Source organism: Gobio gobio (genome assembly GCF_949357685.1).
Source record: "Gobio gobio genome assembly, chromosome: 3".
NCBI lineage: Eukaryota > Metazoa > Chordata > Actinopteri > Cypriniformes > Gobionidae > Gobio > Gobio gobio.
In genome coordinates this window covers 38,010,646-38,028,675 of record NC_137099.1, presented here as the reverse complement: position 1 = coordinate 38,028,675, position 18,030 = coordinate 38,010,646, and the positions used below count along the sequence as shown (strand labels likewise).

The 18,030-nt window shown below is 38.6% G+C and overlaps 1 protein-coding gene across 1 annotated transcript in view; it reads right to left on the bottom strand.

Annotated features, from left to right (window-relative positions):
- Positions 1-18,030, bottom strand: part of epha6 (eph receptor A6) — a gene marked incomplete at its 3' end in the record, with an annotated part of 193,751 nt that overhangs the window by 1,365 nt on the left and 174,356 nt on the right. Inside the window, exons 6-16 of the mRNA XM_079813446.1 lie at positions 9,586-9,710; positions 9,337-9,499; positions 8,770-8,878; positions 6,876-6,946; positions 6,641-6,766; positions 5,967-6,152; positions 4,971-5,032; positions 2,485-2,694; positions 1,913-2,062; positions 1,244-1,443; positions 813-962 (exon numbers count right to left, since the gene is read on the bottom strand). Coding sequence (XP_079669572.1) covers positions 813-962; positions 1,244-1,443; positions 1,913-2,062; positions 2,485-2,694; positions 4,971-5,032; positions 5,967-6,152; positions 6,641-6,766; positions 6,876-6,946; positions 8,770-8,878; positions 9,337-9,499; positions 9,586-9,710 — 1,552 coding nt within the window. The remainder of the gene's footprint in view (positions 1-812; positions 963-1,243; positions 1,444-1,912; positions 2,063-2,484; positions 2,695-4,970; positions 5,033-5,966; positions 6,153-6,640; positions 6,767-6,875; positions 6,947-8,769; positions 8,879-9,336; positions 9,500-9,585; positions 9,711-18,030) is intronic.

The window sequence follows — 18,030 nt, the reverse complement described above, 5'->3', positions numbered from 1 at the left end:
TGCTGAAAGCAGCAACAGTGGCACGTAAGGATCAGAACTGGACCACAGAGCAATTGAAGAAGGTTGCCTGGTCTGATGAATCACATTTTCTTTGACATCATGTGGATTTTATGCTTACCTGGGGAGCACATGGCACCAGGATGCACTATGGGAAGAAGGCAAGCTGGCGGAGGCAGTGTTATGCTTTGGGCAATGTTCTGCTGGGAAACCTTGGGTCCTGCCATCTATGTAGATGTTACTTTGACACGTACCACCTGCCTAAGCATTGTTGCAGACCATGTACAACGTTTCATGGAAACGGTATTCCCTGGTGGCTGTGGCCTCTTTCAGCAGGATAATGCGTCCTGCCACAAAGCAAAAATGGTTCAGGAATGGTTTGACGAGCACAAGTTTGAGGTGTTGACTTGGCCTCCACATTCCCCAGATCTCAATCCAATCGAGCATCTGTGGGATGTGCTGAACAAACAAGTCTGATCCATGAACTTACAGGACTTAAAGGATATGCTGCTAACATCTTGGTGCCAGATACCACAGCACAACTTCAGGAGTCTAGTGGAGTCTATGCCTCGACGGGTCAGGGCTGTTTTGGCAGCAAAATGGGGACCAGCACAATATTAGGAAGGTGGTCATAATATTATGCCTGATTGGTGCATGGAAAGAACTAATGAATGTGAATTTATTTTAACCCTATAAAGCCTACTGCCTCTTTTGATACATGAAATTCTAAGGCTCATAAGACTGATTAGACATATTATGTTACAATGTACAAAGCAATGAACAGAACTTCATGCAGTAGTTTTGACTCCACTCACTCAATACTCATGGTGGATATGGAATCCAGGGTTGTGTACCCTGCTGCTATGAAGTTGTTCTTGTATTGACTCATTTTAATGGAATCCAACCAATCACCGATGGATATGAAGAGAGGGTAGTCTGGCATATCCTCAGGGGATTCTGGGAAGCTGTTTAAACAGATTGTTGATTGTTGTAAACATAGACACTCTCATGCAAGAGAAAAAAAATCAGACTTAGTCTGACAGTAAAGTATCATCATATCATATCAGAATTTCTGAAATTCCTTTATAGGCATTTCCCACGAGGCAAGAGACAACAATTCAGTGTAATTAGAGTTTTCTGTAAGTAAATAATAACAATTTCTCAAAAGGCAATTTCAATACTGGCACTCATTTTGATTCTAGTAAGCAATTAAGTCAAATTTACAATGTTGTTGTGATCGCTCTACCTATTTACATCCTCCACCAGTGTGAGCAGGCTGCTGGGATTGCGGATCAGCTTGTCTATGTCTAGGAAGCTGACCACGTCATTAAACCGTGGTCGTCGACTGCGTTCCTTCTGCCAGCAGAGAAGCATGAGCTGGTGCAGGGCCACGGGGCAGCCCATGGGTGCAGGGAGCCTGTAGCCCTCCTCTATAGAAAGAATTACCTGCAGAAAGACACGCAGAACCTTACTGGGATACAAATTCTACAAGATCATTTTATTCATGCGATTTTAGGCATGCCATCTGTGGTATAAAATACTTCAGCCAGTTCCTGAATTCCCCAATGGTTGGGTGTATTAATTAAATAGTGAGAACAGTAATGAATAACTAAAGGCATAACAAGGAAACTTTATAAAACAGTTCCACATCTTATAATTTAACAGAATATGACTTTATATTGGAATTAAAACCAATAGAATGATAAATTCAGAGAAATTTTACAGGAAATGGCAATATATTTTCAGATGCATTTAAAATACTTTTTTTTTTTTAAATATACGAAAAATGGCCAAATAAATACATTGCTAATAATAGAGATTAGAGATTTTGGAGATTAGAATAAAGGCTAATTATTAAGGGGAAACTGCTTGCCGAGATTTTAGTAGAATAAGAATAGCCCAAGTTACTACTCACATCTTGATTGGACATCTCCCAGTAGGGTCGTTCCCCATATGACATCACTTCCCACATGACAATACCGTAGCTCCAAGCATCACTGGCCGAGGAAAACTTTCTGTATGCAATTGCCTCCGGAGCTGTCCAGCGGATAGGGATTTTACCTCCCTGACAAAACAAAATCTTTTCTTTTCATGAAAATAGTTGTGTTTCCTAGGCAATCAAAGGAGATGCAGATTGCTTGTTATGTAATGATGAGTCATAATTGAGTTTTCTGTGGAAAGTGTTATACTGTTTAGTGAAGTGACACACTCAGAACCTCTGTATAAAATAGTTCAGAAGTATTCAGACACATTTAGCATCTTATTATAAAGCTAATTGCTCAATCACTCCTCAGAATAAACCCATTATCTCATGTTATACTGCTTAGATCCCCTCAATCCCATTCAATAACACACAACAGACAGAGTAATGCTAAGCTCCAGAGATTCTCGATCAGCTTTGGCTGTCTAAAGAGCACAGATTGTTATTAACTCTGAACAGCCCTGAATTTAAATGAACCAATATTGAAGTGGGTGTATGTGGCTTACTGTGGTGGTGTAAGCTGCCTCTGGGTCGTCCTCCAGAACCCTGGACAGACCGAAGTCCGACACTTTACACACCAGGTTGTCATCCACTAGAATATTTCGTGCTGCCAGGTCCCGATGGACATAGCCGATGTCGGACAGGTACATCATACCTGAGGCAATGCCACGCAGCATACCAACCAGCTGGATCACGGTGAAGTGCCCGTCATGCTTCTACAAAAGGCAAGAGGAGTCAAAGGATGGAAAAGAAGAGTCTGAGAGGTCTATATTTTATTACAATGAACAATAAACATATTCAACTATAGGCTAAACCAAAAATGTATTTTTTTTGTTTTGGTATAGTTGATGCATAAAATGTTCATTGGCCTTTTTTAATCAACATAAAACAAAGGGATACATAGTATAAAATACTATATAGTAGGTAATATGAATGGTTTTTCATCTTTTTAACTTTTTTTTCATCTTTATAATTGACTAGTTCATTTTAAATGGTTCTGTGGTGTGATAAATTAACTTCTGAAAGTATAATATTCAACATAGTCTCTCAATAAAAGTAATAACTGGAGTTGAGAACCAATAACGAAGAATAAGAATCTTTTTTCACAACTGGTTCCATTTTTTTCAAAAACTGAAACCAAATGATTGTAACGATGTTCAGGTGCGGTTGTGATGGAATGTGGATGAAACACAATAATGAAATACTTTCACCATTTGTCCTGCATTTCTGTTCAACACTACTGAATTTAAAGCCTGGAACATGTAGTGACCACCAATATGATTCCTGAACAAATGACTTGTTAGCAGATTTCTGTTTAGCAAAAAAACTATTTAGTCTTAACATATGCCTCATATGAACTATTTTTAGTCTGGAAAAATACTTAATCTGTATTTCTTCTTCAAAAGAAATAAAAGAACCAGTTAAGAAACAAGCATCATACCTGATTCTCATAACTAATAAAATAATAATCAAAATGGTGTTTGCAATAGATATAGACCAGAGTATCTCAATCTTTATGACTCCAAGAGCTTGCCCCGTCCAAAACAATTCAAAGGCCTTGTGACTTTTCTAGTCATTTGGGCTATACTGGATAAAGATTTTATTTCGACCCGATAAAATATTTTAGAGCTTGGCATAGTTCGAAAAATGTATGCATTCAGCAATATTATTGATTTTTACTGTGCTGAGACTATTGGATGAGAACTGAGCTCCAGAGATGCTTATAGCTGAATTCAACTCATTCCACAATGTATTAACTTTATTAATCTGGACCAAAAATGTATGCACCTCTTGATGGAATTAACATCACAGCATTTATTTTCATCAAGCGGTGCATTCAAGATTTTGGTCAAGATCGTGTATTGACAATGCAAGAGTCAAGCACTCTGTCAAGTCTCCTCCAGCACATCCCAAAGACTTTCAATGAATTTAAGGTCTGGACTCTTGTGGACTGTGGACTTCTTTCACAGTTTGAGCCTGATGCATCTTGACATTGTCATCCTGGATTATGGCCATGATGTGTCTTCCTACATGGTTGTTTAAGAAATGAAAAGCTACACACTCCATCAATTAAGGTTGGAAGAACTGTTGCCAAACATATAACATGCTAGAATCATAAAAATCACTGCAATAATGATCCAATCATTGACTCTTAGGCATTTGCATATTTAAATCCAAACAGAGACTTTTCTTTGGCTGGGCAGTGTATGTGTGTACACTGTGTATAATTATTTTGTATATTTGAATACGCACACACAAACACACACACAAACACACACACACACACACACACACACACACACACACACACACACACACACACACACACACACACACACACACACACACACACACACACACACACACACACACACACACACACACACACACACACACACACACACACACACACACACACACACACACACACACACACACACACACACACACACACACACACACACACACACACACACACACACACACACACACACACACACACACACACACACACACACACACACACACACACACACACACACACACACATCTTCTGCTTATTCTGCAAACTCCTCAAGGGAGCATATAGGGCCTCAGCAACAGTCTTCCTATTCAAGAAATATTTGCATGTATATATTGTATATATGTTTATATCATATATATATACTTACATTTTTCTTAAATATATACATGAGCGTGACTAAATTATGACATCATTTAAATTTGTGGGTGAACTATCCCTTTAGGAGCCTTCGAATTAGCATAATCTTGTTGAATTAGTGATTTAAAATTAAGATTTTGTTTTAGTAATTTTGTATTATTTTATTGCTTGTTTTGTCTGAGAACCACAGTTTTAAACTGTCACACTGCAGGAAATATCAACTATCATATCAACTATCCATCTGCTGGCAAATTTCTAAATGCTCTCTGTAGTTAGGCGCTGTTTATGAGGAATGTCAAATGAGGTATGCCATTTTAATGTTGAATGTACCCTCAGAAAAGAGTCCAATGAGCCATTCTCCAAGTATTCCACCACTATCATCACAGGCCGACCTACAAAGAGGAAAAACAGGACACCTGTAAAAGAATTGACTAAGTTACAGAGAAAGTAACAGACATTGCCACATTTCTCATCTCTGTCTGTGTATGACTACAAGTCAAACCCAAAAGTTCACTCTTGCCTTCATCATCAGTATATAATGCTGCTACATTACCATCTTCTGTAGTTTAATATAAAGTTAATCTCTAGTAGCATGATAGTGGATGGTAGAATAGATGAAAGATATGAGATAACACTAGAGTCACAAACGGAGAAAGTAGTTTTTTCCTGGGTTATTATGGAGGTTGAAGGCAGTTTGATGTGTAGGGTGGAATCATTGATTGTGTGCGTGTCAGACAGAATCTGTGGGTGTAACAAACTTAGCGGAGAAACATGTTTGCTTTTTTTCAGAGAGAAAACAGCTTCTGGCTGATAATGATCAAAGTTATTCTGTAATCAGTTTCATCCAAACAATTTGTATCCCCCATGACCAATATTTTCCATAATTTCCTTATCTGTTTTATTTACGCGTTTATTTATTCATTGCCTGCCATGCTTTTAAGACACGGTTGTGTTCGCTGCAGAGTTGCATTAAACTCATTACTGAAGGGTTCAAAAGTTTGCTGTAACATTTTTTGAAAAACATTAATACTTTTTTTCAGCAAGAATGAATTCAATTGACAGTAAAGGCTAATGATTTATATTAACTTTCTATTCATTAAAGAATCCTGAAAAAAATGCATCACAGTTTCCACAAAAAGTTGTTGACGTTGATAATAATAAGACATGTTTCTTGAGCAACAAATCAGCATATTAGAATAATTTCTGAAGGATCATGACACTGAAGAAGTTTTTAATTTGAGAAAACAAAACTTAATTTGCTGTCTTTATTCAATATATTTGTCCAATGTAGGCTATATGAATTGACAAAATTGAGAAGTTTCTTACTCTTCGTGACCACTCCCTCCAGCCTGATGATGTTAGGGTTATCAAACTGTCCCATGATGCTCGCCTCTCGCAGGAAGTCCCGTCTCTGGCGTTCAGTGTATCCTCCCTTCAAAGTCTTTATAGCCACGGGAATTTCCTTTTTTCCTGGGATACGGAGACGGCCACTACACACCTCCCCAAACTCGCCTGCAGAACACACTCAAGTCCATACTCACTGTCGTAGTATTTAGGGTTTCCGCTTGCACGTGTATATACTAAACGCTAGGTGGCAGTCAAACTATATCAAACAAACATGTTCCCTTTACAAGGGCTCACATTGTGACACTTATTTCTCATTGAATTATTTCCTACTTATCTCACTGAAGATTAGATTCTAATCATTGTGTCTTCTGAGATTAAGAAAGTGATTTTCAGAGAGATTTTTAAGAGCCTTACTATGAAAGTGATCTGAAATATAGTTCAATTATACACATCTGAGAAACCAAAGCCTAGATCTAGATACTAAAGGGGAGAAAGGTAAAAATGTTTTAATATTTATTTTTGAAGAACTTTATCTTCTATTTTATGTTTAACTAATGACACATTTTAAGTTGAGATCATCCTGCATAAATAGCTGGAGAGGATTATGGGCTGCTGAGGCACAGACTGAAGTGAGACGTAAAAAGAGCTCTGACCTGCTCCGATGACCCTTTCGATTCGGATACGAGATGGATCGATTTCCTTGGCAAACTCATGAACGGCCTGTGAAGGGTCCTCGTAAGTGTCTGGGTCAATGTAAGTCTTTAATCCTGGGAATGGCACTATAAAAACATGTCAAAGGTTGAAATCTGGATTTTTATTTTTGGAGAAAATATCAATATGAATACACTATGTGTGTATGTGAGTGAGTGTGTAATTAAGGTCTCATACCATGTCCATTTTGATACTGTGTTCTTTTTTTGTCTTCTGACTTTATCTTAGATTTTATGTACCACTGGCACCTGTTCAAGCAAAGAGAAATGTAACCGATCAGTGGTTTTGTTGATAAACTGTCCACATTTAACACATTCAAAGACCTCAGCAGTCAGAACTGTCCATGGTTCTGAAGACATTGTCTGTAGTCCTGAATGGACAGCACTCATGATCGGTACCATAAAAAAATCAGGACATATGGCTAAATGGCTCCTCACAACCCTCAAAAAACGATGCTCTTCCAGAGAGAAATTCTCAAAAGTGTTTAGTTGTAATTTAATTTATTTTCTCGACAAATGAGGACACTGATTCTGTCCATCATCAAGAGCTCTTGATTTATTTGAGAGCTGCTCACAACAGCCTCTCTGCAAATCTGCACAAGCAGCTGAACACACTGCCATCAGCCCCTGCAGCTGTGTGAGGATGTGATGGCACAGGGGCTGGCTGACTGAGGTTTCGCACAGTGCGCTGCACATGCTGATATTGCGAATCACAAGACTGTGTGGCATGTTTAAGCTTGCTGTCAGTCTCACAGCAGGCCATTTCATGGCAGCAGACACGGCCGCTGCCGGGAGGCTGCAGCATTCCGACTAATTAGGCAGCGACATGGCTCAGCCAATCGGAAAATAGAAAGGTGCTCCGTGGCCAACAGGCCTATTAGGAGATGGCTGGATAAGCAAGGAGCTAAATTAAGGGTAAATTAGTGAATGAAAGAAAATAGATATCCATGACAGACAGACAGACATACAGACAGACAGGCAGACAGAAAGAGACAGACAGACAGACAGACAGACAGATAGATAGATAGATAGATAGATAGATAGATAGATAGATAGATAGATAGATAGATAGATAGATAGATAGATAGATAGATAGATAGATAGATAGATAGATAGATAGATAGATAGATAGATAGATAGATAGATAGCAGACAGACAGACAGACATATAGAGAGCAATAGACAGACAGGCAGACAGACAGACAGACAGACAGACAGACAGACAGACAGACAGACAGACAGATAGATAGATAGATAGATAGATAGATAGATAGATAGATAGATAGATAGATAGATAGATAGATAGATAGATAGATAGATAGATAGATAGATAGATAGATAGATAGATAGATAGATTGATAGATAGATAGATAGATAGATAGAGACAGACAGAGAGACAGACAGACACAGACAGACAGACAGACAGACAGACAGACAGACATATAGAGAGAAATAGACAGACAGACAGACATATAGAGAGAAATAGACAGACAGACAGACAGACAGACAGACAGACAGACAGACTGACAGATAGATAGATAAATAGATAGATAGATAGATAGATAGATAGACAGACAGACAGACAGACAGACAGACAGACAGACAGACAGACAGACAGATAGATAGATAGATAGACAGACAGACAGACAGACAGACAGACAGACAGACAGACAGACAGACAGACAGACAGATAGATAGATAGATAGATAGATAGATAGATAGATAGATAGATAGATACATAGATAGATATATAGATAGAGACAGTGAGACAGAGAGACAGACAGACAGACACAGACAGACAGACATATAGACAGACAGACAGACAGACAGACAGACAGACAGACAGACAGACAGACAGACAGACAGACAGACAGACAGACAGACAGATAGATAGATAGATAGATAGATAGATAGATAGATAGATAGATAGATAGATAGATAGATAGATAGATAGATAGATAGACGGACAGACAGACAGACAAACAGACAGACAGACAAATGCATATAAGCACAACATCTGTTCATCTATCCTGGAGCGTATTTACCTGCCCTCATTATTTGCTCCCTCATTACCTGCCAGTGATGAGAAGGAAGAGGGTGAGAATGACGAGGAGAGAGAAACCCCCAACTGTGGCTGTAACAATCACCAACACCTGGCCCTGATCAGCTGCCTCCTCAGAGTCTGACATAGTCAAAGATAGTGAGTGTGTGTGTTTGTGTGCATGTAAGAGAGAGAGAGAGAGAGAGAGAGAAAAGAGAGCACAAAACAAATAGGTAATTTTTTCACACAAGTTCATGTTCTGTGATCGGTTTGGTCAGTGAAGCTGTATCAGTCATGCGGTGGCCACAAGGCAAGCTCATTCTCAGACTCAGAAATAGACTTGCCAAGAGAGAGGTTGGTAGGTATTTACATACATTCTGTGCATAAGCCAAACAGCAGTTGAAAATTATTCAAGAACTGAAATCGGAGGGCACTTAAGGTTATTCAGGGAAAACAGAAAATGTTCCCTTCAAACATTTTTTTTAAAACTCTACTCACGCAGATGACATGGTATGACCACAATCTCAGAAAATTGGACATAACTACAGCGTTTTATGCTAACAGGTATTGAAATGAGGCATTTTAAGAGAAACGCTTACTTTCATCTCCTGTAGCGAACTCAAACTTGGGGCTATAACTGCTGTAGCCAGCGAGGGTACGAGCGCGCACATGGAACGCATAAACCGTTGAGGGCTTCAGTCCTGTCACTATTGCGCTTGGAGACTTTGTGCGTGTAGAGGAGTAGCTTAACTGTTCCTGTTCCTAGACATAAAGACATTTTTTTTATTTAGCATAACGCTAATTATGTAACGTTTATTGTAAATATGTTCTCAGTCTTGGCGAATTACCTTTTCATAGTATTTGATTTCGTAGTCCAGTATGGCAGCGTGTGGTTGTTCAGTTTCCTGCCAGGAGAGGGCGATACTAGTTTGAGATGCCCAGTCCTTTCTCACCACACCTACCAGAGACGGACCTGAGAGGTAAAAACAACTAGTTAGTGAGGGTGACTCTGTCTAACTCAAGCAACGGGGCTTTCAATATGAATGCACTGCAAATGGGTATGTTATTCTATGCTTTTTAAACTGGTCACTTTACTCCCATCTGGTCCTCAAAAAGATTAACAGCACCCACAAAGTCATTGTCCCATTATGCCAGATTCTATAATGGGTCCTGCTTTAAAATAAGGCTATTAATACACTTGGGTGTCAATACAATTGCATATTAATCAATGCTGTAAATTAATTGAAAAATTGAATGAAAACTACAAACGAATCACATAAAATAGTAAATACACAATAATAAATAATAAACCCCACTTTAATGTTCCCATTTAGTTCACTTTAAAATGAAGATTAGCCCATGATTTACTCACCCTCAAGCCACCCTAGGTGTATATGACATTCTTCTTTCTGATGAACACAATCAGAGTTATATTAATAAATATCCTGATGCTTCCAAGCTTTTTTTGTAAGTTGAATACGGAAGGTGGTCTGGTGGAAGCTATATGTTTTACTTTATAATGTGTTAATTATGGATATTTCTTACACAAATACATCGCTTCACTTCAGAAGGCCTTTATTAACCCCCGGAACCATGTGGAGTACGTTAATGATGGATGGATGCACTTTTTTGAGTTTCAAACTCGTGAGCCCCATTCACTGCCATTAGAACCACTTGAAAACATCAGGATATTAAAGGGGTGGTAAACCACGATTTCACTATTCTAACTTTAGCTAGCGTGTAATGTTGCTGCTTTAGCATAAACAACATCTGCAAAGTTACAACGTTCAAAGTTTAAAGCAAAGGGAGATATTTGCTTTTAAAGAAATCAGTTTCTAAGAACTACAGCAAACGGCCAGTAGGCGACTACAGACATTCCTCCAGGGTTGGTGACATCACCAGGCTCAATATTTACATAAACCCCTCCTCCGAGAATATTAAATAGGGGGGGGTGAGGCCATTTTGTATCGCGGCGCTGTTGTGGTATAGTTAGGCTGGAGTGTTGTTGCCGCGATGCCGAGGAAACGCTGTTATATTCATCTGGATTGCAGGTCTGGGGTACTTGCTTTGTTCAGCCTTCATAGGGACAGGGGTGCGTTGCAGAGCGTTTAACATACAACATGTTATATGCACGTGTGTATGAGAGAGAAGGGAACAGGCACGTGCGGGGCTCCCGCAGCACATCTCACGGAGGGAAACTTTCACAATGTTCGCGAGTTCAACACCGGATTTGCACAACGTCAGCTGCATAAGACAAACACTGCCAGTGTGTGAATGCACGACGCGCGCGGGGCTCCCTCCCGCAGCACATTTCACGGAGGAAAACTTTCACAATGTTCGCGAGTTCAATACAGGATATGCACAACGGCTTGACCTGAAAGCTGGATTTACAAACAGAAGCTGTTTATGGGCCACAACCTGTAAGTCTGATTTATTTTTCATCGATGTGTTTTCCTGTAATAGGTTGTAGCAAGGAAGTAAACAGATGACAACACTGTTCTGCAAACCAGTCTGTTAAATGCTCATTCATACTTAACGTTATCCGACGAACACCTAACGTTACAAACACTAACGTTAAAATCTCAACAGCGAACTTGGCATTAGTGTAAATGATTCTTTGATTAGAGCTTTTATGTATTGTTTATCTACAGGCATGCTAAACATGGTTCTGTGTGTGATTTGGCTACTATTTAAAGCCAGTGTTTAGTGTTTTGGGTTAATAGTTCTTGCGACAGATATTTGGCTATAATCGTTCTAAAAATACAAAAGTAACAGTGCCATTCAGTAGCGATCACTATAGATCCGCAGTCTTTACTCATTAGGACTGAACAGGTTCTGCTCGATCATCTTCACTCAAATGTTCTGGGTCTGATTCGGGCTCAGATTGGTGTGGTTTTATTGACGCCATCGTTTCTAATACTGACAAAAGCACAGTCTACCGGTAAGGTAAGGGGCGTAACGTTTCCGACAAACGTACACTGCGGTTAGCGAATCACAACACACTGGGCCAGCTAACCAATCTGAGCCCATTGCGTATTTTTGAGGGACTGGCTTCATACAACCCGGAAAGCATCAGACCGTTTTACAAGGAGGGACAGAGCAGTGTAGAATAAATGTCAAATATATGAAAAATAATGATTTTTTTTAAAAAACGAAGCATTAACACATGTTACAGTGCACCCCACAAACACAATCAAGCCTTCAAAACAATGTGTTTTACCACCCCTTTAATATAACTCCGATTGTGTTCATCAGAAAGAAAATCATATACACCTAGGAATGCTTGAGGGTAAATCATGGAGTAATTTTGATTTTAAAGTGAACTAATCCTTTAAAGCTACACTATGTAACTTTTCCGTCCACTAGAGGTCGCCTGTTCAAAACAAAGGCGTAGTTTGATGACGGCACGTTTGAGCGCAGAATCTCGGGACATGTGGTCTTCACCTCACAGCCGGTGGAAAACAGTCAGGATAGGACTCGGGCAGAAATCATGTTCATGGATGCGATTATTAACATTACTGTAGTGAAGCAGAGCAGGAGCGTTGGAGTGTTGGACTGGAGTGGAACACAAGGAGTGTTGTGGAGCTGAGCAAGGCCGCAGGAGCGATTGAAGAGCGGGACTGTTATTATGGCATAGTCGCTGGCGGGACTTTTATTATGACACGGTTGCCGGCGCTACTTCCTCTTTTCCAGTCATGAGTCTGAGGTAACGCAACTCTGTTTATCGTATTAGATATATCTGAGTGTGTTGAAAAGGAAGTTATGACGTTCGCTCGGCGGCTGCTATGACACTTGTTCACACTGCAGTGAGAGTAAAGTGTTTCACTGAATAAAACCGGAGACCGAGGGTGACGCAGATATGACGCAATCGACAGGCGACTCCCTCACACCCATAGCTCACACGTCCCGGCTCCTTGGTTAAAATAGCAATTTCTCACGATTTACAAATAGTTGAAAACATTTGGGATATTCTAAGTACTCAACTGAACAAAATATATAACACTGGCCTAGTGGTTTCTGGATATTTTACTGCAAAAATCCTACATAGTTCACCTTTAAGCAAGAATTGAATTTGTATTTAGGTACAATCTCAACATCTATTAATAAGAAAGCGATCAAAACGTCAAGAATATGTACCATGTTTGACAATCTTTCTTAATATATATTTTTTTTCATCGTCATTTGTGTACCCTCTCCTTTTTGTTTCTTTATTCTTCTTAATCTTTTTTTACCCTTTTACTAATGATCTTTTATTAATGACTAATGTAAATGCTTCCCATTGTACTTCGGCTTGACATTTGCATGTAGGAATATTTTATTATATGATTAATTTGCATTAAAAACACAATTTATCAATATTTGCTGAGGAAATCATACAGCTACAGGTCAGGGTACATTATTGAGTTACTTTGGCAATGTGGTTTTCAGTCAAAAAGCTTTAGGCGTCGTAGCACCTGTGCTTGCAAAACCAATCAAGCTCTGATACTTTGTTTCAATTTACATGAAGTGTGTGTGTGTGTGTGTGTGTGTGTGTGTGTGTGTGTGTGTGTTTTTAACACACCCTTTGAAACTTTGAACATCATTGTAATTAGCCAGTTCTGCTTATGCTATGTGCATTAAGATAATGCACTCAATCATGGCTCAGTCAGGTGGAAGAACCCAAGAAGAAACACATGGAAAATCCATTAAGATTCTGTGTCTGAGGTGATTTACAATTAGCACAATTAGTGAAGTTTATATGCATCTGCACTTAAGATGGTACGTACGTGCTTATTCATGCTTAAAAACGCTCAAACAATCATATACACCACACAAACTGTTTGCTGCTTTTCTAATAATGTACGCTTTAACAGAAACCTTTTCGCTTCTTTTTTCTACTTTCACCTCAGCGACTGAAGTGAAGCCCACAGGTAGGTGGAGGCGATCTCTAATTGAATCCTGGAGCAGATTAAAGTAGTGGGTGAATGGCATTAGCCTGCCTGATTGAATTTCTCCCAGGTAAATATTCACTCTGGAAGCCCACAGAGACTGCCAGCATGGTAATCACTACCTCTGTCAAAGTAATCAATCTCTCACTGTTAAAACAGCTGGGAAAATATAAGGGGTGGACAGGGAACGGGAGGGTTTTAGGTATAGCAAAGTTGAAGAGAGAGAGCGAGAGAGAGGATTTAGGCAGCCGGTAAACAGCAGAGAGCAGCGTTCAGTGATGTGCAGTTTTGGGCGGCACTGCCTGAGGTCCTCTGGGATATCAGCAAAGTGATTTGGAGAGAAAATAAGAGAATAAGACATCGGTTTTGCTAAGGTTACCACCTGTGACACAATCTCTCTGTCTGTCTCTCTCTGGAACCACAAGGGCTTTATCTAAATGTGCAATGCTGTCTATCTTCCATCTACTATGTCTCTACAAATTTGCGTGTTGGAGATCTATTGGAACGGTGTTTGATGAAACCCCCATGTTGTTTGTCTGATTTGACTCTGCGGTGAGAGAAGCTACGTGCTGAATCTCTCTCATGAGAGACAGCTCATCTTTTATTGAGAGGAGAACGGACTGTGCAGCCTGTGACATCTGACTACTTTAGACGTGTGCGAGGAGGAAACTTGTAGGTTTGCACAGATATATTGAAGTCAGAGCGACGGTAGAGAACAGGCTGCACCTTAATAAATGATGAAGTTTCATCATGTCGCTATTTACAGAGGTAGAGATTGATTTCAGAATGGAATATTATACAGGAACAGAGAGTGCCAAAAATATTTTTCTGATTCTGTGACCGCCTGAACTTAGCGGGAGTTGTCAGCCAGTAAAAGGGCAGGAGGATGACCTTGGATGCGAAAACAAAATGGCATTATGACTCAAAACAAACCCAGTGAAGGACAGCCGAGAGTTAGTTCACAATTTAGTCAATATTTATCTTTATATATCTTTAAATCATTAATGCCACGTTGGACAATAGGTCAGGAATCATTCTGAAACACATTCACTACCGTTCAAAAATGTGGGGTCAGAAATGTATTTATTTTTGATACTTTAATTTAAAGGGTTAGTTCACCCAAAAATGAAAATAATGTCATTTATTACTCACCCTCATGCCATTCCACACCCGTAAGACCTCCGTTCATCTTCAGAACACAAATGAAGATATTTTTGTTGAAATCCAGTGGCTGAGTGAGGTCTGCATAGCCTCTCTCAAGATCCATTAATGTACGAAACACATATTTAAATCAGTTCATGTGAGTACAGTGGTTCAATATTAATATTATAAAGCGACGAGAATATTTTGGTGCGCCAAAAAAAACGATATAACGACTTGTATAGTGATGGCCAATTTCAAAACACTGCTTCATGAAGCTTTGGGGCGTTATGAATCAGCATTTCGAATCAGCGGTCATGTGATTTCAGCAGTTTGGCGGTTTGACACGCGATACGAATCGTGATTCAGAAGCTTCATGAAGCAGCTGGCTATGCAGGCCTCACTGAGCCATCGGATTTCAACAAAAATATCTTCATTTGTGTTCCGAAGATGAACGGAGGTCTTATGGTTGAGCAATGAATGACATTATTTTCATTTTTGGTTGAACTAACCCTTTAATACTTTTATTCAGCAAGGGCGAAATTAATTTATCAAAAGTGACAAGTAAGACATTTATAATGTTACACTAATATTGATTAATCAAAGAATTCTGAAAAAAGTATCACAGTTTCCACAAAAATATTAAGCAGCACAACTGTTTTGAACATTGATAATAATAAGAAATGTTTCTTGAGCACCAAATCAGCATATTGAAATATTTGATGATGTGGCACTTAAGACTGGAGTAATGGCTGCTGAACATTCAGCTTTGTCATGACAGAAAAACAGTAGCCTAAATGAGACTTTAAAATATATTAAAATAGAAAACATATCTTAAATTGCACCTGTAAATGGCTGTATTTTTGATCAAATAAATGCAGCCTTATTGAGAGACATAAGAGACTTATTTAACATTAACAGAGGTGTAAAGAGTCCCTGAAAACCATACTCAAGTAAAGGTATAGATAACTTAGAAAACGAATCATTAAAAGACAATTCCAATACCACTTTCTGACTTTAACAGTACTTAAGTAATTTACTGGAACTGAATGTAGGCTCAAAGATGCACTAGTCCTCAACACCTAATAGACATGCCAGCGAAGAGATTGGGGAGAAAAATCACATGATTATTTCCTAAAATCGAAATAAAACTGAATAAAATTACAAAAAAGTCGACACAACAGCCTTGCTTTAATGTATTGGAGTAAAGTGTAAAGTATGGAAGCTTGTTTCCACCACAGAATAAAAAATAAAAAAGGTAATTGCAACTTTATTTCTCGCTTGCATGATATAAAGTTGCAATTGCGAGTTATAAAGTCAGAATTGCGAGTTATAAACCCTAAAATCTATAAGTCTGACTTTTTATATCTCACAGTTCTGACTTAATAACTCGCCATTGCGACTTTATACCAAGCAATTCTGACTATATCTCGCAATTCTGACTTTATACCATGCAATTCTGATTTTATATCACGCAATTACGAGTTTACATCTTACAATTTTTACTTTTTATCTCAGAATTGTAAGATATAAAGTCGCAGTTACGTGTTATAAAGTCAGAAGATATAAAGTCCGAATTGCGTGGTATAAAGTCGCAAATGCGAGTTATAAAGTCAGAATTGTGAAATATAAACTCTAAATTCTGAGAAAAAAAGTCATTATTTTTTCCCTTGCGAGTTATTTCACGTATTTTAGGGCTTTAGATCAAGCAATTCGGACTTTATAACTCACAATTACAATTTTATATCACGCAATATTGACTGTAAAACTTAGAATTGCGATATGTAAACTCGCAATTGTGAGATAAAAAAGTCGCAATTATCTTTTAAAATGTTTTATTCTGTGGCGGAAACAAGCTTCCATAGTAAAGAGTACGTATACTTATTAAATGTTTTTATCAAGTATAGAGTAAAAGTTACTAATATCTTTGACACTCATGTCAAAGTAATAAAGCAGTCAAATTACAAAGTAGCCAAAAATATACTTTTAGAAATCCCAAACGGAAGTGTAATTTTGATATGGACTTAAAAGTCTCTTTTTGAACTACTGATTGGTTTTGCATGTTTTTGGCATTATTATGTGGTAGGCCCTATGACCCTGTATTTGACATTATTACGTGGATTGCCCCCCAACACCCCCCCCCCCGGTGTGGGCGTGGCCTAAATGCGCTCTGTCTCTAACATTATCTTGTTTTTCACCATAATCATATTCAATTCACATAATTCAACTTAATCTTGGGTTATTTGATACTTTTTATTGAATTAAAGGAAATTAAACTTCAGGTACAATGTGTCAAAAAAAAATCATGCTTACTGCTAGGCAATGATTCTTAAGTATTCAAAAAGTTTTGATGATGTTTCTGACAAAACATAAGCATTTTTGTGAACTGAATTGTTCCTCCGCCTGTGTGTGGTATGTTAAGCCTTAGTTGGTAATTAGCCTGAAGCACAAACGATCATGCAAGAAACCGAAAGGAGAAACTGCTAACACAAACACATCCAAACATATACGTTCAAAAAGAATCAAAAACTGAGCCGTTAATGTACAGTCATTATGCCGAGCTGACCTGCATTTTTATTTTAATTAGCTTTCCTGCTCCGCTTAAGGGGATCTTCCATTGACTCTTACACCCAAATCATTTCAGACTCTTTATGGATGCTGCACAATGCCTAAATGATGACGTTCCTCCATAATCAGCAATCATGCCACCCTAGTGAAGCAATCACTAAAGCCAGATTAAGGATAATTGGATGTTGCTTGTTTTCGCAGGATACATTTTTATATTGCATTCTCTCAGAGAGCTTACCAAAATGACGGTAAAAGGAAATGCGGCACAATTTTAACAAAGAGGCACATACAAATGCACATGCACACGCTTGTGGGCACACACAGTGAACATGCAAGCTAAGTTCTTGTTTTATCGAAGTGGCTCTGGAAAAGACATGAAAATGGAAACTGTCCTTGCACCTACATTTCTAGGTGATTTCAAAAGATTGCTTATATACACGAGAGGAAGCGAGGGGAAAAGAGATCTCTGTTAATGCACATTCTTCTTCTATTTTACATTACTGTTTGACAGATCTCACTCCCCACTATCCCTTCCTAGACTTATATACAAGATTAAAAAGAAATGCTTCCTATAGCTCCTATAATCTTCTCCTCTAAGTGTATCTCATTAGTCATGTTACAATAAGTGAACGTATACTCTTCTGAGAGTGCGAACCT